Source organism: Syngnathus scovelli, chromosome 1, assembly GCF_024217435.2.
Source record: "Syngnathus scovelli strain Florida chromosome 1, RoL_Ssco_1.2, whole genome shotgun sequence".
Classification (NCBI taxonomy): domain Eukaryota; kingdom Metazoa; phylum Chordata; class Actinopteri; order Syngnathiformes; family Syngnathidae; genus Syngnathus; species Syngnathus scovelli.
In genome coordinates this window covers 1,389,194-1,413,745 of record NC_090847.1, presented here as the reverse complement: position 1 = coordinate 1,413,745, position 24,552 = coordinate 1,389,194, and the positions used below count along the sequence as shown (strand labels likewise).

Here is a 24,552-nt window from a genome sequence, read left to right as displayed (position 1 = left end):
GAATTTCACCACATGCGCTTTTGACGAAAATACTAAATTGAACTCAAGTGAAGCCAACACGCACAACCCCCCCCCCCCACACACACACACACCTACACACACACACACAAATGTTGATATGAACATAAAAGAGCCGCATGCGGTTCGGGAGTTGCGGCTTGGCCAAACCTGTACTATACAACTTTATTTGTGTAAAATTTTCACAACAGCTGTCACACAAACAAAGCGGGAAAAACCGAAGACGTGCGTGTTCCGCCCACGCTGGATTTATTTGCACCTTTGAAAAGACACCGTATTGCCGCAGATGTGGCAAAGAGTACTTTTGGGCATCTGAGACGGAAGGATGTCCAAAGCATCACGTCACCTGCTCTGGTAGGAATGGTGGTGGGACGTTGAGGTCGTTGTGGCTGAATCTTTGGTCGCAGGATGCCACACACTTGAAGACAGAAGCAGAAAAGCAGAGCTAAATGCAAAATGTACTCCAATTTTTTCCCCCCCTGAAGAAATGGATGGACGGGTGGCCCCGGCTGGCCGGTGGGACTCTTGTTATTCTGACCCTTTTTAGTGCGCGTTTGGGGCAACAACCGTTTTTTGTGGCGCTCTCTTCTGGTTCAAGAGTGCCCTGCATGTGAATTTGCCTTTCCTGCCTTCTGATTGGATGAGCGCCGGTGTGACGCGGTGCCTCTGTCACCGTGGCGGGGGGTATACGTCGGCATCGGAGCGTCTGCCAACGTCTGAGACCGGCTGGCAGTGTATCGGAGGTGTCGAGTGCGGTGCCGCTGGAGCTCACTCACCAGCTGGTGTTAGGGCCACAGAATGAAGGCCAAGGAGAAGACTAGAAAGAGAAACAGAAACTTCTCCTCCAATTGTTTGATTTGTCTCTTCTGAGCTTCGATGAATTCTTTCAGCTCTTTGTTCCTCTAGGACGGACAAATGGAAAGTAGCCTTCAAAAGCCAGTAAGCGTGCAAGTAAGTGCCGGGCTGGCTTTGGGCCCTTACCTGTTGCGCGCTGTGCAGCAGATCCATTCTCTCTTGGAGGATGCAAGCGTCGCGCTCCCTCAACTCCCACATCAGGGCTCGCTTCCATTGGTCCACGGCGCTCCTAAGCTCTTGTCTCTGATCCGCCGTCAGCACGTCATTCACGCCAGCGTGGCTGGCTTTTTCGCCGTCCGTGGCGGGGCAGTCCCGCTGCGGTAGCGCCTCGTACAACATGGCCTCCAGCTCCATGATCCTCTGGGCCGCAATCCTCGTCCATCAGTAGTCCGGCGGGAGATTTGAGGGCGGCTTACCTTATGAGCCTGGTCCATGGAACGCTTCCTGAAGTCCAACTCTTCATCCAGGTAGCCCTTCTGGTTGCAGAACATATCCTAGCACAGCTCAAGGTCAGAATTGTTGGGGCACATTGCCCCGAGTTCCCCTTGGCTGATGTCGCGTGTCTGTCTACCTTCTCACTTTCAATGTCCAACATCTTCTGTTGAAGTGCTGACTTGGTCACTTTGATGTATTCTAACCACTGAGGAAAGGCTGCTGTCACATAAGCAGAATGCGAGAGCGTGCGTGGACGTGCGCGTTACCTTCTCGGCTAGGGTGGGAAGGGTCCTGGCGTGGATCACGACCACCTGCTCCTCGTTGGTGAGATTCTGCAAGAGCCCAAAGGCACAGCGTCAACAAGGTTCTTTCAGCGCAAAGCCTTCCAAAAGTCACATTTGAGCCGCCGAGTCTCGTGGAGTGCGAACATAAGGAGTTCGACATACACTTACGGCGTTATCGCCCAGGATGTCCAGCTTCTTCATCAGATCACTGATGACGATGTCCTGGGGAAAGGCGCAAGGAGCAATGTAAGGTGTTCTGGGACCTCAGGTTAAGGTTAGGGTTGCGAGGGACGCCTTACGTACGCTCACGCCGTCGGCCTCGCAGTAGATCTGCAAAGGGCTGAGGCCGTCTGGGAAACGGACTTGCAGAAACTTCAAGACGGGGGAGCGCCACTCCCTCTCCTGAAAGGCAGAGGCATGCATCCGTCCGTCCGTCCGTCCGTCCGTCACATCTCTGGCCTCAACACGCTTGTGCGAGTCTTCCCACCTCCAGCTCCAGGATGCGGAACTCAAGCAGTTCGTTTTGGTCTCGGATATCCTGGATGTGCTCTTTCAGACGCGCTTCTTCCGCCTCCATCCGCCTGACCTGAAAAGACAGTCAGACCTCATCTGCGGGGCTTCCGGACGGGTGTGACGCCAAGCGACTCCGCCCAGCGCCTTTCTTTCCGTCACCTTTTCGGCCAACTGCTGATTGCTCTGACGCAGCAGCTGCTTCTCCTCCACCCACTTGACATTCTAGAAGAGACAAACGCGTGGACAGCTTTGGAATGTTGTGTCATTTTCATCCACAAATTCTTTGGTTGACTGGAAAATGACATTTGCTTTTCTCCACATTTTCCCAGCCACGTTCAGGGGGGGGGGGGGGGTTGGTCCAGTAATGCCAGACGAATGAGTGACTGAAGAATGTAGCTATTTTGTCTGAGAAAAAGGTGTGCTCATTGATAAGCTTACCTGTCCTTGTTGCTTCAGCGCTGACTCCAGATCTGCTACTCTGCTTTGATAGTGACCCATTTCTACTGTCATGTAACATGGGGGGAAGAGATGGTGCAAATGGTAAAATATGGATTGTTCACAGGAATAAATTGGCAGAGCTGAAATTCCAAATTTGTCCAAAAGATGGCGCCAGACCAAAACATGAGACCAAAAAAGGGGCCAAAATAAGCTAAGCAAGTTAAAATAGAAATAAAACAGGAACACGGTGTCGGATTGTGAGTCACGCATGGACGCACAAATGTGATTTTTACTTTTTGATTTCTTTGCTTGGCTAAAAATGTATTCTGTAACAGCTTAAAGCAATATTGTTAGTCAATTCGATCAAGGGACCCGTCACTATGAGAATAGTGGCGTGACATAAATTGTTTGGAGAAGCACAAATGTGATTTTTACTTCTTGATTTCTTTGCTTGGCTAAAAATTGATTCCCTCTTTCATGAACTGTGTTTTGCAATCGAATTGTTCTGGGATTGAATGATTTTATTAACACGGGTACCAGTGGGTGAAATTGTTCGGTTTCTGGAGTGATTAAGATTTGTAATTCTATTTCATGTTTCTTCAATAAATGTGTTGTGTATATTCATCTACTTTGTTGTGCGCTGATTTGTACTGAATGTACAATCGATGGTTCGGGGTTGATTTGACAATTTGATTAATGTGCGGGGGGTTATTATGGTATAACATAGGACCGTAATAAATAAAAGTAACATCAGACAATTTTAGAGAATTGAATAACTTTCGTAGTTATTTGAGACACGAGTGAATTTCAATCCGTTTGAAAGTTTGCTTCGTCTGAATAAATTAACGGAAGTGTTTGAATCGGATTATCGGTTTGGTGTAGAACTGAAAGTAATTTAATTATTTGAAGGGCGCAGGCCCGTTTCCCCTTTTGACGGGCCGCGTAAAAAGTAACTCCGAACATGTTAGAGAATTAAATAACTTTCGTAGATATTTAAGGGAAGAGTGAATTTCGTCAAAAGTGAATTCGTTTGAAAATTTACTTCCTCTAAATAAAATAACGACGATGGTTAAAATAGATCATTTGAGTTGGTGAAGGATAAAAGTATTTCGATTGTCTGTCGGGCGCGGCCCAGTTCTTAATTTTGTCGGGCCGCGTCAAAATTTAAACAGGACACGATCGAAAAATAGACTTGCCTTCCAAATTAATTACTGGGCAAATCTAAATAGAGTAAGACATTTTTATTCGTTTTAAGAAAGTTGTTATTCTTTTTAAAGCAATCAAGTGGGGTGAAGCACGCTGTTAGGGTTTTCCAGGTTATCTTTATCGTAGGATTATGTTGGAATGTAGACTGTAATGATTAAATCAATCTTGTCTTGCCCTCACAATGCAATGATTAAATCAATCACGTCTTGCCCTCACAATGCAGAGTAAGATGAAGTGGTTGCTTCCTCTGCTTGATTGACCAGCTGCAGGGGAAGCAATCAAAGTTGTTCTGTTTCCCACAACAGTGTAAAACACCCCCTGCTCTGATCTTATCAGAGGCCGGGGGTTCACCAAACCTGTCCACTCCCACCCCCACTCTGTTCCTCCTAATAAATATGCCCTTGCAGGGAGGAGACTTTTAGACTTCATTCGATCATCGCTGTTCAGACAGCGACGAATGGACTCTCCACCTGCAGGTGTCTAAAAGAACTTGCCTGTCTCCTGTTTGGTTCTTGCAAAATAAGTTGGAGTGAGCAAATCTCTAACAGTTATTATGGTATAACATAGGACCGTAATAAATAAAAGTAACATCAGACAATTGTAGAGAATTGAATAACTTTCGTAGTTATTTGAGACATGAGTGAATTTCAATTCGTTTGAAAGTTTGCTTCGTCTGAATAAATTAACGGAAGTGTTTAAATTGGATTATTAGTTTGGTGTAGAACTGAAAGTAATTTAATTATTTGAAGGGCGCAGGCCCGTTCCCCCTTTTGACGGGCCGCGTAAAACGTAACTCCGAACATGTTAGAGAATTAAATAACTTTCGTAGATATTTAAGGGAAGAGTGAATTTCGTTAAAAGTGAATTCGTTTGAAAATTTACTTCCTCTAAATAAAATAACGACGATGGTTAAAATAGATTATTCGAATTGGTGAAGGATAAAAGTATTTCGATTGTCGGTAGGGCGCGGCCCAGTTCCTAAATTTGTCGGGCCGCGTCAAAAGTTAAACAGGACACGATCGAAAAATAGACTTGCCTTCCAACTTAATTACTGGGCAAATCTAAATAGAGTAAGACATTTTTATTCGTTTTAAGAAAGTTGTTACTCTTTTTAAAGCAATCAAGTGGGGTGAAGCACTCCGACAGTTAAGTGCTAGATTTACATATAAGAAGTTAGAATTAATAATATAAAGTGCATTAATTTTCTTCTTAAATGCTATTATTGTCACACTTTTATTAATTCGATTCTCTTTTGAATAAACAAGTTGGTCGGCTCGCTGCATGAGCGACCAAGTGGAACGGATCCATATCAACATTTACTTCGGCAAAACTAGTGCTTGGGTGCGCTATAAAAACGAATCCCTGAGGCCTTAACAAAGACATCTAAAAATATCCGTAACATCATAAGAACTTCAAACATTAGCGGGGAGCCATCAATACGATGCGGTCACTTCGAAGTCTTGCCTCGAATTGAGTTACTCGGCTCGAGCTTCGGGTGACTTGAGAGGGATTGGCGTCGTACAGAAATTAGATTGATTCCGGTGGAGTTAATTTAACTCGGGTGGTTAGATTACGGACGAATCTCCGAACCCGGCTAAGACAAACCCGTTACCGGGAAGCCGGGGGCACCTTATTGAAAGAGATGCGTTTGACAATATATTTTCATAGGATATGTTACTTCTATTCAACTGCAATATCACTACTTTGTTGTAAGACGTATGCAACGAAATTTCGTTTTGTATGCACCGTGTGCAGACAAGATGACAATAAAGTTTGTCTAAGTCTAAGTCATGTCAGGTCAGCTGTCTGGAGAGAGAGAGAAGTCAGGACCTGCGGGCGGAGCACCACCGTGCCACCGCCGCTATGACGGAACTCAAAAGCAAACTCCATGAGGAGAAGCAGAAAGAGTTAGCCGTTACCAGGGAGACATTACTGCGGCAGTATGAAATGGAGCTGATGAGAGTGATCAAAATCAAAGATGGAGAGATCCAGCGACTGAATGCCTTGGTCCTCAGCCTGAGGGACGACTCCATGGACAAGGTGATCCGCTCAATCCGTGTCTGACTATCCGCACGCCACGTCGGGCTCCGATGCGGCCGTTACCGTATTGTGTAGCTTGTCCCAAGTAAGCGGCGCTCCGTTGCGGTCTCAACGGCCCGGTGTGGCGCAATGTCTGCTCAGGTGAGGAGCGGGGGCGCTTTGCTGGCGGAGGTGGAGGAGACGCGGCGGTGTTGGGAGACCGAGCGGTGTCGCCTCCACCGGGAGCGCGGAAGAAACCCTGGCAGCGGCCCAGCAGGCCTGGCAGTCCCGAGCGGACGAGCTCCGATCGGCTCATCACCAGCATCGGGAGGAGCTGAGCCGAACCATGAGAGACTGCGAGAGGGAGATCCGCTGACTGGTAGGACTGATCAGATGCGCGGTGCGTGGCTATGTTCCCAATTTCGTCGTATACCTGCAGTGCAATGACACCTAAGGCATTCTATTCTATTTCACAAGAAGAAAATGTCCGGTTGCTCGCTTCGCTTTTGTCACAGCAAAGGTGTTCTAGTCGATTCAAGAAAAAAATTGGCCGGTTGCTCTCTTTGTTTTTGTCACAATTCTGGCAAATGAGTTTGCCCGCCTGCCTGAACGCTCCCCGTTTGTACATCCAGATGGATGAGATCAAGCTGAAAGACAGAGCGGTTAGTGTTTTGGATAAAGCCCTGGGGCCGGCCACGTCCACCGCCTTCAGCTGCAGACTCAGGCTGCCGAGCAGCAGATCGCTGCCCTGAGGGATTCCCAAAGGGCGGGCCTAAACTACCCTGGAAGTGGGGTCAACGCCGCTACTAGCAATCCTCTTCATAGCGTAAGCCACCTCATCACACACTTGCAGTACGCATGACTTAGTTCGTTGCTGGGGGAAGGTAGCACAAAAACAGTTTTGAACTTTGAACGAGTGGTTGTGTGTGTGTGTTGCGGGGCGTTTTCAGTCTCAGGAGGATCGGGACACGCGACGGTTTCATCTGAAAATCGCTGAGCTCAGCGCAGTCATCAGGAAACTGGAGGATCGAAACGCCCTGCTTTCTGAAGAGCGCGATGAACTGGTAATTTATTGACGGCACGCTTGAAGGTTTGCGCTACGTTTGATGCGCGCCATCCAGCGAGGCACCCATTGCGCTTGCTTATTAGTTGAGCGGCGCGGCGAGTCGGTTGCCTGGTAGATGTCTTTTATTGGGAGCCAATGCCACGATTCCGTTCAAACCGATGCAAAAGGAATGGATACGTTCTGGCCCGCGTGTTGTGCGTCTTTCACATCCTGCACTTCATGCTTGCAGCTAAAGCGACTGAGAGAAACAGAAAGCCAGTTTCTGCCACTCCTGTGCAAAAACAAACGCCTGAGCAGGAAGAATGAAGAACTCTCGCTGGTGCTGTGTCGCCTTGAAAACAAAGTGCGCTTTGTCACCCAGGAGAACGAGGAGATGGCAAGCTTGGTAAGTCGACGTGAACAACGGCGGCGTGCCAACAGAGTCCACTGCATTTGTGTTCCACAGAGAAGGCCTAGTTCGCTCAATGACCTGGACCGCGGTTGCGGCCAGCAGGACGGTGAAATGGAGTTCCTTCAAGTTGTGGAGCAGCGGCACATCATCGACGATTTGTCCAAGGTCTTCAGGCAGGCGACTCGGTGCACGTACGGCTGCGCCGCGCTCGCTCGCTGTCGCCAGGAAACCTTTTCCGTCCAAAGCTTGGCCGGCGGCCGCCATCCAAAAAATTGGCCCCTTAAATTCCGACCTTTCAAGCAGGAGCATTGTGCGCACGCGTTTGAACACGCTTTAGACTTGTTTTGCCGTTTTCAGCAGCTCAAAGCTCCCGTTTTGTCAGCGCCTTTGCGCCTCTGTTGAAAGTAATTTAATTATTTGAAGGGCGCAGGCCCGTTCCCCCTTTTGACGGGCCGCGTAAAACGTAACTCCGAACATGTTAGAGAATTAAATAACTTTCGTAGATATTTAAGGGAAGAGTGAATTTCGTTAAAAGTGAATTCGTTTGAAAATTTACTTCCTCTAAATAAAATAACGACAATAGTTAAAATATATTATTAGAATTGGTGAAGGATAAAAGTATTTCGATTGTCGGTCGGGCGCGGCCCAGTTCCTAAATTTGTCGGGCCGCGTCAAAAGTTAAACAGGACACGATCGAAAAATAGACTTGCCTTCCAACTTAATTACTGGGCAAATCTAAATAGAGTAAGACATTTTTATTCGTTTTAAGAAAGTTGTTACTCTTTTTAAAGCAATCAAGTGGGGTGAAGCACTCCGACAGTTAAGTGCTAGATTTACATATAAGAAGTTAGAATTAATAATATAAAGTGCATTAATTTTCTTCTTAAATGCTATTATTGTCACACTTTTATTAATTCGATTCTCTTTCGAATAAACAAGTTGGTCGGCTCGCTGCATGAGCGACCAAGTGGAACGGACCCATATCAACATTTACTTCGGCAAAACTAGTGCTTGGGTGCGCTATACAAACAAATCCCTGAGGTCTTAACAAAGACATCTAAAAATATCCGTAACATAATAAGAACTTCAAACATTAGCGGGGAGCCATCAATACGATGCGGTCACTTCGAAGTCTTGCCTCGAATTGAGTTACTCGGCTCGAGCTTCGGGTGACTTGAGAGGGATTGGCGTCGTACAGAAATTAGATTGATTCCGGTGGAGTTAATTTAACTCGGGTGGTTAGATTACGGACGAATCTCCGAACCCGGCTAAGACAAACCCGTTACCGGGAAGCCGGGGGCATCTTATTGAAAGAGGTGCGTTTGACAATATATTTTCATAGGATATGTTACTTCTATTCAACTGCAATATCACTACTTTGTTGTAAGACGTATGCAACGAAATTTCGTTTTGTATGCACCATGTGCAGACAAGATGACAATAAAGTTTGTCTAAGTCTAAGTCATGTCAGGTCAGCTGTCTGGAGAGAGAGAGAAGTCAGGACCTGCGGGCGGAGCACCACCGTGCCACCGCCGCTGTTAGGGTTTTCCAGGTTATCTTTATCGTAGGATTATGTTGGAATGTAGACTATAATGATTAAATCAATCTTGTCTTGCCCTCACAATGCAGAGTAAGATGAAGTGGTTGCTTCCTCTGCTTGATTGACCAGCTGCAGGGGAAGCAATCAAAGTTGTTCTGTTTCCCACAACAGTGTAAAACACCCCCTGCTCTGATCTTATCAGAGGCCGGGGGTTCACCAAACCTGTCCACTCTCACCCCCACTCTGTTCTTCCTAATAAATATGCCCTTGCAGGGAGGAGACTTTTAGATTTCATTCCTGTAGCGAGTGATCTCTCCACCTGCAGGTGTCTAAAAGAACTTGCCTTGTCTCCCGTGTGGTTCTTGCAAAATAAGTTGGAGTGAGCAAATCTCTAACATTTTGGTGCCGAAACCCGGGACCCTCATACCCATCATCGGAGGACGACGCGCTGTACACCGTCGACGGGCCAGCGTCCATTAGCCGGACCTGGTAAAGAAAGACCTGGGAAGGAAATTCTTCGCTGGGCCAGCATCTTAGGTCTGCCTTCGTCTGACAGAGGTGGATTGACGGGACCCGGCAGTACAACGAACCAGGGGACAAGTAAGTTAAAGGCCTAAAGTTGTGTTGTGTTGTTAAACGCCTAACACGTAGAGGTGCACGGGAACCAGCTTGGGTTCAAGTCCCAGTGGAAGAAACAGGCTAAGAAAGGCAGAGCTTCTTTTTCGTTCATCGAAGAAGTGTGTAGACTCTTCTTGGTCTGTTTTTCCGAGCTGAGGGATCTGGCTTGGGTTAAAGTCCCAGTGGAAGGAACGTGCTAAGAAACACGGAGCTTCTTTTTTGTTAATCAAAGAAGGGCGTAGATTTTTCTTTGTATGTTTTTCCAAGCCAAAGAACAGCTTGGGTTCAAGTCCCAGTGGAAGAAACGGGCTAAGAAAAACAGAGCTTCTTTTTCTTAATTGAAGAAGGGCGTAGATTTTTTCTTTTGTCCGTTTTTCCAAAGCTGTTTGGGAGGGTTTTACACCCATCCCTGGATAGACCTAAAAAAGCGCTGGAGTTTGTGTGATTGAGTGTGTGACTGGTAGGATAAATTGACTAAGAAGCAGTTCTAGCGTTGATCCATGGCAATAAAACAGGCTAGTAATTTGTTGAAAGGTCAATTTAAACCTGCATTGAGGATCCTCAAAGAAATAAATAAGTAATAATAATAATAATAATAATAATAATATTTTTGAGAAAAAGAAATTGTAAAACCTAAAACTACTAGAATTAAGATGGGAAATAAAAACGGTAAATCTTTACCTCTTGACGGAGATGAGAAGTACATGGCGAGTAGATTTCTTAATTGTATGCAATATATGCCGAAGTGGAAGAAAAAGTATGGAGTAGAAAGGAAGTTGAGAGTTCAAGTGGTAAAGAAATGCAACTTGCTTCTAGAAAATAAATAAATAAAATTAGAATGTGCTGTCCTCGTGTGCATGGGAGGGACCAGCTCATGATCGACCACAGGAAATGGCCAGCCTGTGACGAATCATTGGTGCTGGGAACTACCTTTTGCGTGCGAGAGCTGTGCATGTGTGTGCGTATATGTTAAAATGATGAACATTGGCTAAAGTTTTAGTATAAAAAAAATTGCTAGACTGTGGTCTATCCAATTTGCACCGCAGAACAGAAATGATTTTGAAAGATAAAAATGAGAGGAAAAAGAGAGAAATCTGTTTGCAAGCAGAAACTAATCCACACTAGTGCATGTTAAGTGTCGAGCCCACATGAGAAATTCGAAGAAAAAAAAAAAGACAGAACATGCTTTCAGGAATTGGAAGAAGCTAAATTGTGAATTTAAGATTTTGCAATGCTACATTTAATAGGAATAATTGATTGGTTGTGTTATAAGATTATACAAAATTCTAAATGCAAGCTAAATCTGAGAGATTGAGTTCTTCAAATTTAAAAACAAAGAAAAAATTCAGATTAATTTGCCAATTATTTGTTTTAGTTAAGTTTTTTTTGAATTGGTGGATTGTTCTACCAGGAAACCTGAGTTGAAAATGATATATGAATGTTGTGTGGTGAGCTTGGATGAATTGGGACCAATGTGATAGAAAGACTCCTTTTTGGAGACTGTGTGTGAGATGCAAATGAACATTGATGAATGATAGCCTGAATGAAAAGAAATTACAGGTTGAATGGTTGAAGTTGTTGGCGACTACTATGGAAAATTAGTAGAGCGACTTTGATGAAAGAGTGATTTTGAGCAGGTTGAATGTTAGAAAGAAACACGTAGCTTTTGGATTGATAATTAACTACAGAAAAAAAAAACTGGAGAACCAGTAACACATGTAGAAGATGTGTGAACTGGGAAATTGAGAAGCGTTTTGGACAGAAAGTCAAATTAAATGATGATGGAATCGTATGTAGTAAAGAACGCATTCTCCCAAAAAGTTTGTCAAGGTCTGAGGCATGGGCGTTGCCAAGCCTCAAAAGGAGGGAGTGAGTAGGACAGATAGTGGAAGATAGTAATAATACAACACTTTATGACAATGAATTTTCGAATACATTTGGTGTTATACTGTGGTAATTTTTTTTATTCTGGTGTAGATAGGTTAGCAACACGAGAGATTTAGAGGTTCAAAAGAAAGACAGTTAAAAGAAAACATTTTTGAATTGGACAATTGCAGGCTAACAGGAACATAAGAACGATAAGAACTACGAGAGTTGCAAACAACAGATGAAGAGCAGTCCTTGACAGATTATATGATCAGGACGCTCAAACTGTGTCAAAGACAAATTTACTGCCGCCTGATCTTTCCTCCTCACAGGTCGACAACCCCATCAATCCAAGAGACTGGGTCTACATCAAGGTCATCAAAAGAAAGAACTGGGCCAGCCCGCGGTGGGAGGGACCGTTCCAAGTTTTTCTTGCTACTCCCACGGCGGTAAAAATTTCTCAACGGCCCAGCTGGATTCACCTCAGCCACTGCAAGTTGCAGAGAGTGCTGGACCCCTAATTCGGAGTGGTGGGGAAGGCTGACTACAAAGGGGCCCCATCGTTTAGGGTGAGGCGTCTCAATGTTGGTGAAGAATTCATCGATCCCCACTCCGCTAGGCGAGGGGATGTCCCGGTGTCTCTGCTATCCTAGTAGCAACGGGGCTCCATATGCCAGATGGATCCTCTGCTGCGTTGTGGTTGGAGCGTGCTATGGTCTATTGACTCATCTGAACAGACCAAATGACAATGTTGCCCGTGGTAAACGATGGTCACATGATGAGAACTTTGAAGACTGGTCATGGGACCCCAGAAACCCATACGAAACCAACACTTGGTACCGGTATGTCAGGTTCACTGTGAGAGCTCACACACAGGAGGGATGCTATGTGTGTTCGAAACTCCCCCCTTCCTCCACGCAAGTTCGCTTGGAGGCCAGAGAAATGAATGTCACTGAAGCGAAACGTATGGCATCCATGGGAGGAGTTGGATATCAACGCCGAGCAGTCACAATCAGTGATGCCGACCCATCCCACTCTGGACTTGCAGACGGTGCCTATGATGAACACTTCTGGGCAAATCTCAATGTGACTGTTAGAGGATGAACAATACCACAAGTGGCCTACACGGAGAGACCAGCTGGAGTGAATTACACATGTTACATCCAAGGTAACAAGAGCCACGTCTGCATTAACGACGACTGCTCTCCAGGAGGAAACTGGATGGGAGCTTTGGACATCACCAGGATGAGAGAGCCGTTTTCAAGGTGTAAGGGCTCTACTACCGACATGGCTGCACCATCGGACGGGACCTACTTCATCCAGAGTTTCAGAAGCACTGCCTCACCTGCATCCTATGAGTGCACGTGCCTGTTCAGAAGGGATCGTGGTTTTGTGGTCACCAGAGTTGTCCGATGCAGCCTGCCAACTGGACACGAGTGTGTGCGCCAGTGTGTGTGACAGAACACACCTACAGACTAGAACATCATCAGCTGACGAAAACACGAGCACATATACAACTTCTTAGGCGTGGCAGATGTGATAATGATAATGAGACGTGGATTGCGTAGATGCTGTTCTGTTGAGCATGTTTTACGGAAACTTGTTGATTTGACCATCAAATATGCTTCGCAAGTGATGGATACAATGATGTACTGTTTCTGTGTTTTTCTTTTTCTTTTTTATTGATAGCATTCTGGTCGCCTGTGGCAACGGGGCCGTGTAAGAATTTTCCTGCTAATGACATCTGGCCAGCAGGTTTTTCGCTTACACAATAAGTTGATCTGGGGTATTGAGGTAATGCCTCATCTTCACTGGAAAGTGTTGCTATCATTGTTTGTTGTTTTTATTTTTGCTGTTCTTCTTTCTTCATTATACATATATATATGTTTTTTTCTTACTTGTCTTTGTTGTTTGGGGTGACATAATCATATGATAAAACAGGAGGGAGATGTTAGGGTTTTCCAGGTTATCTTTATCGTAGGATTATGTTGGAATGTAGACTATAATGATTAAATCAATCTTGTCTTGCCCTCACAATGCAGAGTAAGATGAAGTGGTTGCTTCCTCTGCTTGATTGACCAGCTGCAGGGGAAGCAATCAAAGTTGTTCTGTTTCCCACAACAGTGTAAAACACCCCCTGGTCTGATCTTATCAGAGGCCGGGGGTTCACCAAACCTGTCCACTCTCACCCCCACTCTGTTCTTCCTAATAAATATGCCCTTGCAGGGAGGAGACTTTTAGATTTCATTCCTGTAGCGAGTGATCTCTCCACCTGCAGGTGTCTAAAAGAACTTGCCTTGTCTCCCGTGTGGTTCTTGCAAAATAAGTTGGAGTGAGCAAATCTCTAACAGCCGCCATGACGGAACTCAAAAGCAAACTCCATGAGGAGAAGCAGAAAGAGTTAGCCGTTACCAGGGAGACATTACTGCGGCAGTATGAAATGGAGCTGATGAGAGTGATCAAAATCAAAGATGGAGAGATCCAGCGACTGAATGCCTTGGTCCTCAGCCTGAGGGACGACTCCATGGACAAGGTGATCCGCTCAATCCGTGTCTGACTATCCGCACGCCACGTCGGGCTCCGATGCGGCCGCTACCGTATTGTGTAGCTTGTCCCCAGTAAGCGTCGCGGCGCTCCGTTGCGGTCTCAACGGCCCGGTGTGGCGCAATGTCTGCTCAGGTGAGGAGCGGGGGCGCTTTGCTGGCGGAGGTGGAGGAGACGCGGCGGTGTTGGGAGACCGAGCGGTGTCGCCTCCGCCAGGAGCGCGGAAGAAACCCTGGCAGCGGCCCAGCAGGCCTGGCAGTCCCGAGCGGACGAGCTCCGATCGGCTCATCACCAGCATCGGGAGGAGCTGAGCCGAACCAAGAGAGACTGCGAGAGGGAGATCCGCTGACTTGTAGGACTGATCAGATGCGCGGTGCATGGCTATGTTCCCAATTTCGTCGTATACCTGCAGTGCAATGACACCTAAGGCATTCTATTCTATTTCACAAGAAGAAAATGTCCGGTTGCTCGCTTCGCTTTTGTCACAGCAAAGGTGTTCTAGTCGATTCAAGAAAAAAATTGGCCGGTTGCTCTCTTTGTTTTTGTCACAATTCTGGCAAATGAGTTTGCCCGCCTGCCTGAACGCTCCCCGTTTGTACATCCAGATGGATGAGATCAAGCTGAAAGACAGAGCGGTTAGTGTTTTGGATAAAGCCCTGGGGCCGGCCACGTCCACCGCCTTCAGCTGCAGACTCAGGCTGCCGAGCAGCAGATCGCTGCCCTGAGGGATTCCCAAAGGGCGGGCCTAAACTACCCTGGAAGTGGGGTCAACGCCGCTACTAGCAATCCTCTTCATAGCGTAAGCCACCTCATCACACACTTGCAGTACGCATGACTTAGTTCGTTGCTGGAGGAAGGTAGCACAAAAACAGTTTTGAACTTTGAACGAGTGGTTGTGTGTGTGTGTTGCGGGGCGTTTTCAGTCTCAGGAGGATCGGGACACGCGACGGTTTCATCTGAAAATCGCTGAGCTCAGCGCAGTCATCAGGAAACTGGAGGATCGAAACGCCCTGCTTTCTGAAGAGCGCGATGAACTGGTAATTTATTGACGGCACGCTTGAAGGTTTGCGCTACCTTTGATGCGCGCCATCCAGCGAGGCACCCATTGCGCTTGCTTATTAGTTGAGCGGCGCGGCGAGTCGGTTGCCTGGTAGATGTCTTTTATTGGGAGCCAATGCCACGATTCCGTTCAAACCGATGCAAAAGGAATGGATACGTTCTGGCCCGCGTGTTGTGCGTCTTTCACATCCTGCACTTCATGCTTGCAGCTAAAGCGACTGAGAGAAACAGAAAGCCAGTTTCTGCCACTCCTGTACAAAAACAAACGCCTGAGCAGGAAGAATGAAGAACTCTCGCTGGTGCTGTGTCGCCTTGAAAACAAAGTGCGCTTTGTCACCCAGGAGAACGAGGAGATGGCAAGCTTGGTAAGTCGACGTGGACAACGGCGGCGTGCCAACAGAGTCCACTGCATTTGTGTTCCACAGAGAAGGCCTAGTTCGCTCAATGACCTGGACCGCGGTTGCGGCCAGCAGGACGGTGAAATGGAGTTCCTTCAAGTTGTGGAGCAGCGGCACATCATCGACGACTTGTCCAAGGTCTTCAGGCAGGCGACTCGGTGCACGTACGGCAGCGCCGCGCTCGCTCGCTGTCGCCAGGAAACCTTTTCCGTCCAAAGCTTGGCCGGCGGCCACCATCCAAAAAATTGGCCCCTTAAATTCCGACCTTTCAAGCAGGAGCATTGTGCGCACGCGTTTGAACACGCTTTAGACTTGTTTTGCCGTTTTCAGCAGCTCAAAGCTCCCGTTTTGTCAGCGCCTTTGCCACTCGCTGTGCGCTGAAAACGACGGACTCGCCCGGCTGCTCAGCCCGTCAACCATTAGCCGCGAGCGCGACGTCATTGTCCGTAGGCAGCTAGCGGCAAAATGCACCCTGTTAGAGTTGCGCTCGCTCCAACTTATTTTGGAAGAACCACATGGGAGACAAGTAAGTTCTTTTGGACACCTGCAGGTGGAGAGTCCATCCGTTGTACGAATGAAGTCTGACTCTCGGCTCCTGCACGAGCATTTTTATTAAGAGAAACAGGGTGGGTGTAAGCGTGGATTGAATGGAGAAAGCCCTTGACCTCTAGTCAAAACATAGCAAGGGGTGTTTTACAACTTTGTGTAGGAAGTTGCTATCGCTTATGATAGGGATAAATAAGGGATAAATAATATTATTTATTACAGGTTGCAGTCAAAGTCAAAGCAACATAATCATACGATAAAGATAATCTGGAAAACCCTGACACACCCTGTAGTTGTCACTTTTGGAAAAGACGAGCGTCCCTCCAATCATCGCCGGTGACGTGTTTTTCAGGCTCTGGAGACAGGAGCTCATGTCAGAAATGTCATTGTGAGTCGCGTTTGTTTCTGCGCCGGAGCCGTTCGTTCCCTTTGCATCCAAAGAATCTCAAAGGCGGATTATTTGTGTCGACAGGAGAGAGATTTGCTGCTACGATACCGACGTCGAGAATCTCTGAGGAGGAACAAAGCGTGAGGTCCTGCAAGGTGAGTCTGTTTGTTTGCGGCTGCTTGGTGTTGCGCAAGATGAAATGGCCTTTTTCTCGCTATCGTTCCTCTCGTCGATTCATCGTGAGGTGTCGCTTCAGTTTGTTCAGAGAGATGTTTGCTTCCGCGCCCGCAGGTCATCGAAACATTTTACGGCTATGACGAAGACGTGTTGGTGGACTCGGACGGATCGTCCTTGTCTTTTCACACCGACAGAACCCCCGACACGGAACCCGAAGAGGTAGCCCGCCATTTCTGCCAGCGTATTGGCGCCAAACATTCCTCTTCAGCCTGGAATCGGACTCGTCTTTGCGTCGCGGGTGCTTTGTCGCCGGTCTGACTGATTCTGGTACTAGTGCTGTGTTGCATTGGTGTGTGCATGAGGAGGCGGAGCTTCGCTACCGCCAGCTGACGCAAGAATATCAAGCGCTGCAACGAGCCTACGCTCTGCTCGCCCAGACCAGCGGAGGGGACTACGACGCCGAGAAGGAGATCAAGGTGGCGCCCCTTCCCGCAACCCCCGGCCGGGTCGCAGCCTCCCCGTTCTCACCCAGCCTCGGGTGTTCTCTGGTCTGAAAGGAGGAGGAGGAGCCTCCCTCCTCCTCCTTTCAGACCAGAGAAAAGCTGATGGTAGAAATGGGTCACTATCAAAGCAGAGTAGCAGATCTGGAGTCAGCGCTGAAGCAACAAGGACAGGTAAGCTCATCAATGAGCACACCTTTTTCTCAGACAAAATAGCTACATTCTTCAGTCACTCATTCGTCTGGCATTACTGGACCAACCCCCCCCCCCCCCCCCCCCCCCCTCCTGAACGTGGCTGGGAAAATGCGGAGAAAAGCAAATGTCATTTTCCAGTCAACCAAAGAATTTGTGGATGAAAATGACACAACATTCCAAAGCTGTCCACGCGTTTGTCTCTTCTAGAATGTCAAGTGGGTGGAGGAGAAGCAGCTGCTGCGTCAGAGCAATCAGCAGTTGGCCGAAAAGGTGACGGAAAGAAAGGTGCTGGGCGGAGTCGCTTGGCGTCACACCCGTCGGGAAGCCCCGCAGATGAGGTCTGACTGTCTTTTCAGGTCAGGCGGATGGAGGCGGAAGAAGCGCGTCTGAAAGAGCACATCCAGGATATCCGAGACCAAAACGAACTGCTTGAGTTCCGCATCCTGGAGCTGGAGGTGGGAAGACTCGCACAAGCGTGTTGAGGCCAGAGATGTGACAGACGGACGGACGGACGGATGCATGCCTCTGCCTTTCAGGAGAGGGAGTGGCGCTCCCCCGTCTTGAAGTTTCTGCAAGTCCGTTTCCCAGACGGCCTCAGCCCTTTGCAGATCTACTGCGAGGCCGAGGGCGTGAGCGTACGTAAGGCGTCCCTCGCAACCCTAACCTTAACCCGAGGTCCCAGAACACCTTACATTGCTCCTTGCGCCTTTCCCCCGGACATCGTCATCAGTGATCTGATGAAGAAGCTGGACATCCTGGGCGATAACGCCGTAAGTGTATGTCGAACTCCTTATGTTCGCACTCCACGAGACTCGGCGGCTCAAATGTGACTTTTGGAAGGCTTTGCGCTGAAAGAAGCTTGTTGACGCTGTGCCTTTGGGCTCTTGCAGAATCTCACCAACGAGGAGCAGGTGGTCGTGATTCACGCCAGGACCCTTCTCACCCTAGCCGAGAAGGTAACGCGCACGTCCACGCACGCTCTCGCATTCTGCTTATGTGACAGCAGCCTTTCCTCAGTGGTTAGAATACATCAAAGTGACCAAGTCAGCACTTCAACAGTAGATGTTGGACATTGAAAGTGAGAAGGTAGACAAACACGCGACATCAGCCAAGGGGAACTCCGGCAATGTGCCCCAACAATTCTGACTTTGAGCTGTGCTAGGATATGTTCTGTAAGCAGAAGGGCTACCTGGATGAAGAGTTGGACTTCAGGAAGCGTTCCATGGACCAGGCTCATAAGGTAAGCCGCCCTCAAATCTCCCGCCGGACCACTGATGGACGAGGATTGCGGCCCAGAGGATCCTGGAGCTGGAGGCCATGTTGTACAAGGCGCTACCGCAGCGGGACTGCCCTGCCACGGACGGCGAAAAAGCCAGCCACGCTGGCGTGAATGACGTGCTGACGGCGGATCAGAGAGAAGAGCTTAGGAGCGCCGTGGACCAATGGAAGCGAGCCCTGATGTGCGAGTTGAGGGAGCGCGACGCTTGCATCCTCCAAGAGAGAATTGATCTGCTGCACAGCGCGCAACAGTTAAGGGCCCAAAGCCAGCCCGGCACTTACTTGCACGCTTACTGGCTTTTGAAGGCCACTTTCCATTTGTCCGTCCTAGAGGAACAAAGAGCTGAAAGAATCCATCGAAGCTCAGAAGAGACAAATCAAACAATTGGAGGAGAAGTTTCTGGTTCTCTTTCTATTCTTCTCCTTGGCCTTCATTCTGTGGCCCTAACACCAGCTGGTGAGTGAGCTCCAGCGGCACCGCACTCGACACCTCCGATACACTGTGATACTCGTCTCTCTCAGACGTTGGCAGACGCTCCGATGCCGACGTATACCCCCCGCCACGGTGACAGAGGCACCGCGTCACACCGGCGCTCATCCAATCAGAAGGCAGGAAAGGCAAATTCACATGCAGGGCACTCTTGAACCAGAAGAGAGCGCCACAAAAAACGGTTGTTGCCCCAAACGCGCACTAAAAAGGGTCAGAATAACAAGAGTCTCACCGGCCAGCCGGGGCCACCCGTCCATCCATTTCTTCAGGGGGGGAAAAAATTGGAGTCACCGGTGAGTACATTTTGCATTTAGCTCTGCTTTTCTGCTTCTGTCTTCAAGTGTGTGGCATCCTGCGACCAAAGATTCAGCCAACCCCAAAGCGGTTGACCTCAACGTCCCACCACCATGCCGACCAGAGCAGGTGACGTGATGCTTTGGACATCCTTCCGTCTCAGATGCCCAAAAGTACTCTTTGCCACATCTGCGGCAATACAGTGTCTTTTCAAAGGTGCAAATAAATCCAGCGTGGGCGGAACACGCACGTCTTCGTTTTTTCCCGCTTTGTTTGTGTGACAGCTGTTGTGAAAATTTTATACAAATAAAGTTGTATAGTACAGGTTTGGCCAAGCCGCAATTCCTGAACCGCATGCGGCTCTTTGCTTGGATTCATGCGGCCCTTTTATGTTCATATCAACATTTGTGTGTGTGTGTGTGTGTGGGGGGGGGGGTTGTGCGTGTTGGCTTCACTTGAGTTCAATTTGGTATTTTGGTCTAAAGCGCATGTGGTGAAATTCCACAAAGTAGGATGGGCAAACACATTCCAGTAAACTATTAGTGTCAATTGGGCTCTCGAAATGGCAGGGAAAAGATGCACAGCAAAACGGAAATATGTAGATGAACACAGGACGTTTTTATCAGAGTGGGAAAGTTTCTATTTTTTGTTGAACGTGATGGCAAACCATTCTGCCTGATATGTCAGACCTCAGGGCATTTCAAAGATTCAAATCTTCAGCGCCATGCACTTCAGCTCACTCCATTGATCAGGCGTCGAACCCGCAACATCATGCTTAAGAGGTGGACATGCTAACCAGTGCGCCATTATGTCAACGCATAATAACTAAGTCTACTGATCAAAACAGCGGTTACTATATGACGTCGCTACGTCGTGGTCAAGTGACGCAGACAAGACATCAATGGACGGACCTTCCTCCGAAATTAGAATCCGTGGGCAGAGTTAACTTGTTTAAAAGGGAGTGGGCAGAAGAAATATTTAATTTATTTAAATCTATTTTGAGTGCACACCATTATGCCAATGCATAACAACTGTAAATCTACTAAACAAAACAGCGGTTGCTATATGACATCTGCCACGTTGTGGTCACGTGACAGACGTGACGTCGATGGGCGAAACTTCCGCCGGAATTCAAATCCGCGGGGAGCGTTAACTTGTTTAAAAGGGAGTGGGCAGAAGAATTATTTAATTTATTCAAATCCATTTGGAGTGTGCACCATTATGTCAATGCATAACAACTGTAAGTCTACTAAACAAAACGGCGGTTGCTATATGACGTCTGCCACGTCGTGGTCACGTGACGCGGACGTGACGTCGACGCCTACTTTACATCCCACCGATCACAGGACCCCTTGGCTGCATAACCGCGCCCCCTTCCCAACCAATCGGATTTGCTATACACGAAAACGACGCCAATGGGCGGGCTCTTCCGCCGGAATTTAAATCCGTGGGCGTGGCTCGCAACAGGAAGTAGGAAAATGGCGATGTTGACAAAGACACAGCGGATGGTAACATACGACTAACGAGAGAAATATTTTTATTTTCTGCTTGCAACTGGACCGTCCAGAGCGTACACGGTAAGTACAACTCATCGTTTTTAAAAATAAGTACTTTTCTGTCACGTGCTGGTGCCACCTGCGACGGGACCACGCCCCCCCTGTCAGTGGAATCACCATCACCTGCCACGGGTTCATGGACAGCGCTATATCAGCGCCGCAAGCGCAGAACCGAGTGCCAGTCTGTCCCTTGATGCTGCTTCGCTCATCAATCCCAGAGAGAATTGACTCACTTGACTACTCGAAACCCTCGCAGAACCGTTGTCCTCTCCAGCCCGATCGCCGCTCCAGCGCCAGCTGTTCCCATCATCCCCTTCAAATAAAGTCCGTCGTTACGCACTTGGCTGTACTGTCCGATCCTTAACAGTACAGACTGGCCAACACGATGCAGTCAGCGAACGACGAGACGGCATTGGGCCGACTGGAGCAAGCCGAGACCGCCATCAGCAGCCTGTCCGCCGACATCCGGAACCTGATCGAGGTTGGTCAGCAACAACAGCTGCAGCAGCAGGAGATGGCCCAAGCCCTCCAGAGACTGTCGGTGGCTGCGTCCCCGGCTGTCACGGCACCCCCGCACCGCCCGTCTGCCGAGGCCAGGAGGCTCGTGGACGTCCCGGAGCCCCGCCTCGGCAACATCGAAAAGTTCAACGGCGATCCCAAGCACGTGAGGGCGTTTGTGACCAACTGTCGCATAATGTTCAGCCTCCAGCCCGTCACGTTTGCGTCAGAATCAGCCAAGGTCGGTTTCGTTCTAACCCACCTCACGGGCGAGGCGCGGCTATGGGGTTTGGCAGAGTATGAACGGATGGCCCCGGCATGCGATTCCTTCGACGCCTTCGCAGAGGAATTGCTCTTCCTGTTCGACCTGGGATCCGCCGCCGAGGCGAGGAACTGGCGACGCTGCGTCAGGGTAGCCGATCGGTCGCGGAGTACGCCCTTAAATTCCAGACGTTGGCCGGCAGAAGCGGATGGAACGCGCCAGCGCTCGTTAGCACGTTCCTAAACGGCCTCGCGGATTATATGAAGGACGAACTGGTGTCTTACGATCGCCCGCGAACCCTGAGGGGCGCGATGGACTTGGCGGCCCGAGTAGACCGGCGGATCCGGACGCGGCGGCGCGATCGGGAGAGGAGGTCCCCGCGGAATCCGCGTGGCCACATTCCTCCGTCTGCTGGGGACCCGCCCACCACTCCACCCGCCGAGCCCATGGATCTGGGAGGGGCTCGGGTCTCCTCGGAGGAGCACCGTCGACGCCTCTCGCTGGGCTTGTGTTTTTACTGTGGGGAGGGGGGCCATCGGGTGGCGGGGTGCCCGCTAAAAGGCCGGAGCTCACGCGGCGTCGGGGGGATCCGCCTGATTGGCGAGGTGGCTTTCGTGACAGAACCGGTTAAGGTACTGCTCTCCGGCAATCACCACGAGACCATCCAGTTTTTTCTTCTTTCCCTCCCAGGACAGCAGCTCATCCTGGGGCACCCTTGGTTGCGGCAGCACAACCCGGTGCTGGACTGGGAGGTGGGGTTTGTACGGCAGTGGAGCGAACGCTGCCATCGAGTGTGCCTGAAGGCGGCCACCAGCCCACTCGGCAGAGCCCCGCCCAGGTACAGTCCCGACATCTCCAATGTCCCAGCAGTTTATCACGAACTCAAGGAGGTTTTTAGTAAAGCCAGGGCCGCTTCTCTTCCTCCACACCGGTCCTACGATTGCGCCATCGACCTGTTGCCCGGCACCTTCCCTCCCAAGGGGCGCGTCTACTCCCTGTCCGCTCCTGAGCGCCGGGCTATGGAGGAGTACATCCGGGAGTCCCTGGCAGCCGGCATCATACGGCCGTCCTCTTCACCTGCGGGAGCGGGGGTTTTCTTCGTGAAGAAGAAGGAGGGCACGCTCCGCCCGTGTATCGACTACCGGGGAATAAACGCAATCACCGTAAAGAACCGATGCCCTCTGCCTCTTCTTTCTTCCGCCTTTGAGAGCCTTCAGGGTGCCACCATCTTCACCAAGCTGGATCTCCGCAACGCCTACCACCTGATCCGCATCCGGGAGGGAGACGAGTGGAAGACGGCTTTCAACACCCCGAGCGGACACTACGAGTACTTGGTGGTTCCGTTTGGGCTCACCAACGCCCCAGCAGTTTTCCAGGCACTGATAAACGACGTGTTACGAGACATGCTGGACAAATTTGTGTTCGTTTATTTGGACGACGTCCTCATCTTCTCCCGCTCGCTTCCTGAGCACATCAAGCATGTTCGGGCGGGGCTGCGACGCCTCCTAGAAAATTCGCTCTACGTGAAGGCAGAGAAGTGCGAGTTCCACGCCCCCTCTGTCAAATTCCTCGGCTACGTGGTGCGTGAGGGATCCATCGAAATGGACCCTGGGAAGGTGGAGGCGGTCACATCATGGCCTGTTCCCGAGACACGCAAGCGGCTGCAACAATTCTTAGGTTTCGCGAACTTTTATCGACGTTTTATCCGTGGATACAGCACGGTGGCCGCGCCACTCACCGCCCTTACCAGCCCCGCCTCCCCATACAAATGGACAGAACGGGCGGAACAGGCATTTCAGGAGCTTAAGAGGAGGTGCACATCCGCTCCCATCCTCAGAGTTCCCGATCCCGACAGACAGTTCGTGGTCGAAGTGGACGCCTCGGACGTGGGTGTCGGGGCGGTGTTGTCTCAACGTAGCCGCCAAGACGATCGTCTCCATCCGTGCGCCTTCTTTTCTCGCCGTTTGTCAGCCTCAGAAAGGAACTATGACATCGGTAATCGGGAGCTCCTCGCCGTCAAGTTGGCTTTGGAGGAGTGGCGACATTGGCTGGAGGGCGCCACCACTCCGTTCATTGTCTGGACCGACCACCGCAACTTGGAGTATCTGAGATCGGCCAAGAGACTGAACGCGAGACAAGCACGGTGGGCTCTGTTCTTTGACCGGTTTGAGTTCTCTCTTTCCTACAGACCGGGTTCCCGTAACGCGAAGGCGGACGCCCTGTCGCGTTTGTTTCCTTGTGGGGAGGAGGGACAGGGTCCGCCTCCCACTATCCTCCCGAGCTCGGAGGGTCGCCTGTTCGTCCCTGAAGGCCTGCGATCGGCCGTGCTGCAATGGGCGCACGACTCACGCCTGGCCTGTCATCCCGGCGCTGCACGCACGAGGTACGTGGTGGCACAGCGTTTCTGGTGGCCCACCTGGCAAGTGGACACCAGCGATTACGTCAGGGCCTGCTCAATCTGTAACCGCTACAAGACGTTTACTCGTCCTCCGGCCGGGCTGCTTCAACCCTTGCCGGTTCCCCAGCGTCCCTGGTCTCACCTGTCAATTGACTTTGTCACAGGCCTCCCCCCCTCAGAGGGAAACACGGTGGTCCTCACGGTGGTAGACCGTTTTAGCAAGATGACGCATTTCATCCCTCTGCCTAAGCTCCCATCTGCGAAGCAGACGGCGTCCATCATGGTGCGGGAGGTGTTTCGTCACCACGGTCTTCCACAAGACATCGTGTCAGACCGAGGACCTCAATTCGCGTCCACCTTCTGGATGGAGTTCTGCCGACTCCTCGGCGCCACGCCCAGCCTCTCCTCGGGGTTTCACCCTCAGTCCAACGGTCAAGCGGAGCGCCTGAACCAGGAACTGGCTAGGGCTCTCCGATGCATGGCCGCCGGGGACCAGCGCGGGTGGGTTCAACAGCTTCCCTGGGTAGAGTATGCTCACAATTCCCTTCCCAGCTCGGCCACGGGACTTTTGCCTTTCCACTGCGTCTTCGGGTACCAGCCACCCTTGTTTGCCCACCAGGAGCGTGGTGCGGCGTGCCCGTCGGCCCAGGCTTGTGTCCGCCGTTGTCATCGTGCCTGGGCGAGGGGCCGGGTCACTCTTCTCCGCTCTGTTTCAGGCTA

General features: G+C 49.8%; 1 protein-coding gene across 1 annotated transcript; it reads right to left on the bottom strand.

Annotated features, from left to right (window-relative positions):
* Positions 1 to 506: 506 nt before the first annotated feature.
* On the bottom strand, positions 507 to 1,507 carry LOC125981002 (janus kinase and microtubule-interacting protein 3-like). The gene is made up of 4 exons (XM_049740791.2): positions 1,445 to 1,507; positions 1,290 to 1,367; positions 1,000 to 1,233; positions 507 to 920 (listed from the first exon to the last, which is right to left on the bottom strand). Exons 1-4 carry the CDS (start codon positions 1,466 to 1,468, stop codon positions 804 to 806), a joined length of 453 nt encoding a protein of 150 aa, XP_049596748.2. The 5' UTR covers positions 1,469 to 1,507; the 3' UTR covers positions 507 to 803.
* Between the last annotated feature and the right edge of the window lie 23,045 nt (positions 1,508 to 24,552).

Excerpts from the sequence above, each read along its gene's own strand:
- LOC125981002 (XM_049740791.2), bottom strand. The coding sequence starts at position 1,468 with ATGTTGGACATTGAAAGTGAGAAG. Across the intron at positions 1,368-1,444 it reads TGGACATTGAAAGTGAGAAG|GATATGTTCTGCAACCAGAA; the intron begins GTAGACAGACAC and ends GAGCTGTGCTAG. Across the intron at positions 1,234-1,289 it reads CCATGGACCAGGCTCATAAG|AGGATCATGGAGCTGGAGGC; the intron begins GTAAGCCGCCCT and ends ATTGCGGCCCAG.